General features: G+C 47.8%; 1 protein-coding gene across 1 annotated transcript; it reads right to left on the reverse strand.

Moving 5' to 3' along the window:
- Nucleotides 1–900: 900 nt before the first annotated feature.
- On the reverse strand, nt 901–2,499 carry LOC136500172 (uncharacterized). The gene has a single exon (XM_066495555.1). The coding sequence runs from the start codon at nt 2,497–2,499 to the stop codon at nt 901–903; it is 1,599 nt and encodes a 532-aa protein (XP_066351652.1).
- Between the last annotated feature and the right edge of the window lie 3,501 nt (nt 2,500–6,000).

Consider the following 6,000-nt stretch of genomic DNA (forward strand, 5'->3'; position numbering starts at 1 on the left):
GCAGCCCTTCAAACCAGCAATTATACAAAGACAACACACAAAAACAGTACAATTAGACTTACATCATTAGGAGATGGATTTGAAGATGGTACATCGGCATACACAGGAGGCACAGGTGGTACATCGGCATACACAGGAGGCACAGGTGGTGGAGGGATGGGAGCAGGAACAGATGTGACAGGCAAACCATTTACCTCAGCAACTCTCTACAGTTCAATAATCAAATGTATATGTATACTGATTAACATGTAACTCAAGTGGCAATAAGATGGATAGAAAAAGGATGCATGTGAGACGTCACCTCCATAAATTTTTGCATGCTCTCAGTGTAAGCATGTACCATTGTACTCCACGCCGACACATTTTGGGCATATTCCTTGGCCACACGACCATCATGAGCTTCCCTTCTTAATCGCTCATCTTCCTCTTGGCGTTGACGCCTAGCAGCCATTGCAGATTCATGACTTCTCCTTAAGTCAGGGAGGACTTCTTTGTCATTGACCATCCCATTAAATGTAGCCCATTTTCCATGTGGGCGGCCACAAGAGCATTCATAAAGAGCTCTAACATCAACCGGCGAGTGCAACCAATCAAAATCTGGTCCATTTAGTTCCATGGCCTTAGCTTTGTATTTCTCCTGCCACATAAATAAAATAATGTGTGGGCATTTGACAAAGAAGTAAAAGAGAGATCAGCAATTCATATGTACAGAAACCTACTAAAATCGAGCTAAATTCATATGAACAGCCAGCAATTCATATGTATAGAAGCAATTCATATGTACTGAAACCATACTATTAAAATCTGGCTAAAACTGGTTAAAATTCTTGTTGTACAGAATCCATGTACCATACTAGGAACAAGCAGGAACAAGCAGCTATGACAAGTAGAAACAAGCAGCTATGAGAAGTAGGAACAAGCACTACAGCTTGCAACAATAAGCTGCTGCCACTGCAAAACCTCCTTCTTCTGGGGTCTGTTTAGGGAAAAGGGTGCTCTAGGCCTATCCCACAAGCCATTTGGCTTCTCAACAAGGTTGAGATGTCTCCTATTGCACATCAAGGCTTGGTCGAGTCTAGCCTTGTTATTATCCTTGGTCTTGTCAGCCATGTCAAGACATGTAGCAAAAATAGCTTCAGCTACATTTTTTTCAGTATGCATAGCATCAATGTGACGTGGACGCATAAGTAGAGGGAAATATGGCAATTCCCACAGAAATGGGATGTGAGTCCAATTGTGGACAGTACCATAACCTTCAAATGATTTCTCTTTGACTTCATTCATGTATGCTAGCACCTCTTGCCCTGTTAACCGATGTGGAGGCGTGTCATACACTGCTACGCCCTTCCTAAATGCATTCTTCTGGTCCCTGAAACTATGGTCAGCTGGCAAGAACCTTCTATGGCAATCAAACCAACTGTACTTGTGCCCATTTGGTAGCCAAGTGCTGTCCACATCTGCCATACAATCAAAACAGGCCAAACCACCGTGTGTTGACCATCCAGAGAACATACCCAATCCAGGATAGTCATGGATGGAAGTATGATATGCAACCTTCATTTGAAAATTTTGCTTTGAAAAGCTATCATAGGTGAGAACTCCTGGCCAAGCTTCCTTGATCTCATCAAGTGGCCGCATGAAGACATTCATATTCTTGCCAGGATGCTCCGGTCCAGGAATCACTAAACTAAGAAATATATTTTCCTCCTTCATACAAAGAGCTGGAGGTAAGTTCAGAGGAATTGAAAAAACTGGCCAGCAAGAATATTGAGCTTTTCCATAGCCAAATGGGTTGAAGCCATCTGTCGCCAAAGCAATCCGAACATTCCTCGGGTCCATTGCAAACTCTGGGCAAGATGTATTGAAATGTGTCCATGCCTCAGCATCAGAAGGATGCACCATAACATTTGGGTTGGCTCGCCTACCCTCCTTGTGCCACCGCATGTGCTTTGCAGTGTTTGGCTCCATGAACAACCGCTGCAACCTTGGTATGAGTGGGAGATATGGTAGAACCTTACGTGGTATGGGTTTTCGTTTCTGCCCTTGGTGTGCTGGTTCAGTAACTACATATCTACTCTCCCCACAGAAATCACATTTATCCTTGTTCTTATCTTCTTTGTAGTATATCATGCAATTGTTTGTACAAGCATCTATCTTGATGTAAGGCATTTTTAGACCACGAAGAAGACACTGGCACTCATACAAAGATTTTGGCATCTTATGGTTCTGAGGCAGTACATCACCAAACAAATCCAATAATTTATTAATGCATTCTACGGGGAGATTGTATTGTGACTTAACTGCCATCAAGCGTGCTACAGCAGTTTGCAGTGCAACACTAGTGTAGCTATGGAGCGGCTCTTTTGAAGCTTCTAACAAAGCATAGAATGCCTTAGCATCAGCTGTTGGTTCATGCTCTACACTATCTGTTTGCATTGCATCACCCCAATCAGCTAACATTTGATCTAAACCATCGGCAGTATCGTACGCATAATCCATTGTAGGCTGACTAATAGGCCGCTGACCATGTTCAGTCCATGTAAAATAGCCAGGCATAAACCCTCTTTTACACAAATGCATGCTCATGACGTCTCTTCTCCGTCTAACTCTATTGCGACAATCTGAACACGGACACACTACTCCAAGTTTTTCAGAATTAGAAACCGAATTGAAAGCCTGGTCTAGGAAAGCATTTGTATTTCGCACCCAATCCGAGGAATGACGACCATTGTCATTCCAGCCGTCATACATCCAACTACGATCTTCTACTGACATGGCTATTGTTGTGACAATGAACTGAAACAGAAAAATTTGCAAGTAACTCACATGATTTAGTGCATGTATTCTAAAACTAATAGACAAACAAGTTTATATAGAACATATACTGATTATTACTAGTAACAAAATTTCTAGACTGCATCAGATGAGTCACAATATTGACTATTCTCTGAACCCAGTAGACAACTTACTTAAAAAAGAATATTCACCTAATAGATTGCAACACCAAAATTATCATAGTGCTAAGCTTCTTAGTTTCTAATTTTTCAGAAATGAACAGACCGTATAAAATATTTTAGACATGCCAATTCTGCTAACAATACAAAAAAAGCAGCAAGAAAAGGAAATTTTCCTTCTCACCTTAAATCCTTTGTTCAAGAGTGACAAGCAGACTGTGAAGCCTTCTTTCTACAGATGTGGTGCCTTCCTTCTTCACAACAGAGCTCCGGGCAACACCGCCCCTACTCCTTGACTCCTCCTTGGCTCCAGGCGACCAAGCAGTAGAAGGGTGCCTCCACTATGGAATGGGAAGACTGAATATAATACATCAATATCAATTCTTTGTGAATCTTCTTACTGCTGTCCACACAAGAATGCACTAGAAATCCCCAGAAAATACCTTACCTCTGTCAATCCATCCTTTGCTTCCACAGATCTAAACAGCAGGACATGGAGGGAGGGAATGGGAGGCAGCAGATCGAGAATGGGTGATTGGAGTGAAAGCTTGGGATGGGGATTGGGGAGGGCTTAAGGTGGAGATGTGAGGGGGCAGCAGGGTGCAGAGTAGGGGGCTTTGGGAGGGCAGCAGGTTGGGGAGGGCGGACGGCGGCTTGGGAAGGGCGGCGGCTTGGGGAGGGAGGCAGCTCGAGGGAGGGGGCGGGTTGGGGGAGGCCGGCGTCCTGGGGAAGGGCGGCGGCCAGGCGCCGGGCGGGCAGGCAGGCACGCGCTGGGCAGCGCTGGCGAGTAGGCGGCCGCGCGCTGGGCGGCGCAGGCGGGCAGGCGGCCGCGGGCGGGCGGGCAGGCAGGCCCGCGCTGGGCGGCGCTGGCGGGCAGGCGGCCGCGCGTCGGCCGCCTGCCGCTGGGCGGCGCAGGCGGGCAGGCGGCCGCGTGCTGGGCGGCGTGGGCGGGCAGGCGGCCGCGTGCTGGGATGCGCTGGGGGCACGGCGCGGCGCTTCTATGATGGAGAAGACGCTCGCGCGGCGCTGTGTTTTTTTTTCTTTTTTTTTCCTTTTTTTTTGTTGTGGGCTTTGCCTTTCAGGAGGCCATTCATAAAAAAAAACTGGATGGGCAGGCGGGAGAATTGGCGCCTTAGCCTGAATTGACGCGGGAGAACTGGCCTGGACTAGGCGGCGGCGGGAGAAGTGGCGCCTTCATACAGGGTTCCAATTTTTCGTTCCCTAGGATTTTATATATACCTCCTAGGGAAATCTTCCACGTAGGAGCTGGCCCAGCCAGCTGAAGGACTACAGCTCTTCTTGCTCCCGACGAAATCATGAACTTCCTAGGGAAACACCAGGTTCCCTACGGTTCCAAAAAGCAACCCTAGGGAAACATTTCATTCCCTAGAACTAATCAAAACCGTAGGGAACAATAAAAACGGTAGGGAAACTCGCATTTTCCAGTAGTGAAATTCGATCAAAGTTTAAAAAGTTTGACTAAAAACAACTCCAGAAATCTATTTATTCAGGAACAGAGGGAGTATGCACTAGTAGTGTTAAAAGAAAGTACTTGTGACTACAGCCAAGTTTTGATGACATAGATTACATGTGTTACGCTTCTTTCATAGGGTAATGATAAACCTAAATAACTCTGACAGGATAGACATGAAAGCAAGATCACGGTCCCTGATCAACTGCCTAAAAAGAGCGATGATGGCCTCAAATCGTGCCAAACCTTACCCATTCCGAGCTCTTTTATTTGTCCCTAACATAAACTCTTTTAGCACCTGCACACTGCAGGTCCATGTGTCATGGGTGTAGACTAGGTCCACCGAAATTCCATTCGGGCGAGAGCGAGACCGCCCCCACTCGTTCGTGGTGGCCACATCGGCATCCCCCGGCGAGATTTGGATTTCACCTTTCCGCCTCCCGGCCCACTCGCTTTCGGTTGCCCACCAATCCTCCGGTTAAACGAACCAGATATTGACAATTGGCCACCGGCCTCGCCCTCCATGGCTCCGAATAATCTGGAGATCGTGGGTGAGGTTGCTGTCAGGTCAGCCTCGTCGGGAAACTACGCAGGTGCCGACCATCATTCAGACGCACGACTAACGACTTTCCTTGTCGTCGTCTCCGATCCTTTCAAGTGACCCTCGGCGGCTCGGCGCCAGGCCAGGATCCGGTCCGGTGGAAAGGGACGTGCGCCGCGCTTGCTTGCTTTCATCGTACACGGGAGCAGAGCAAGATGTTAACAGCAATCGGAGGATAGAGGAAGCAGTCAGGACTGGAAGGGAGGAATCAGAGTTGGGAAAGAGAAGCAGAGCACGGGGCGAAGCTCAGAGGAATCTAGATAACTTGGGAATGAGGTTCATACAATGTTCATATCATCTACTTTTACCCCTACGCTACATATAAGCCGAACCGGCGAGTTCATGCACACGCTCGGCCTCAGGCTCACTCATGACGTCACTCTGGGCCGAAGAAGCGCACAATCTTGGTCTTGGGCCGAACTTGACGATCTTGGGCCTTCTCCTTGCCTTCAGAGCTTGCCTGGTCAGCACCCGTTGCCGGTTGGTGCATAGGTACCGTGCTGACATTCCCCCCTTCTTGCGCGCCTGGATGATCCCAGACCAGAGCGCGAGGAAACTGCTGCTGAAGATCTGCGAGCTTCTCCCAGGTTGCCAGTGATGCAGGAAGATGAGTCCACTTGATCAAACCCTGTAGAACAGAAGCTGTACCTTGGCGTAGGTAGCGCCGCTACAGAATTCGTTCAGGAATACTCCAAATCGAAGACTCTGATGGGGGTTCAGGGGCAACAGGATGATCCGCACCCACCACCTTTTTTAGTTGGGAAACATGAAAAACTGGATGAATGGCAGATGAAGGTGGAAGCTCCAAATGATACGCCACAGAACCGACCTTGGCAAGAATGCGATAAGGGCCAAAGAACTGGAATGCCAACTTATGATGGGAATGCTCAGCAAGGGAAGATTGAACATACGGTTGGAGCTTGAGGTAGACCCAGTCGTTAAGCTCAAATTGCCGTTCGGAGCGGTGCAGATCA

This window comes from Miscanthus floridulus, chromosome 13, assembly GCF_019320115.1.
Source record: "Miscanthus floridulus cultivar M001 chromosome 13, ASM1932011v1, whole genome shotgun sequence".
NCBI classification, from domain to species: domain Eukaryota; kingdom Viridiplantae; phylum Streptophyta; class Magnoliopsida; order Poales; family Poaceae; genus Miscanthus; species Miscanthus floridulus.

Bases quoted from the DNA above. Each gene is read 5' to 3' on its own strand.
- LOC136500172 (XM_066495555.1), bottom strand. From the start codon at position 2,499: ATGGATTATGCGTACGATACTGCCGATGGTTTAGATCAAATGTTAGCT.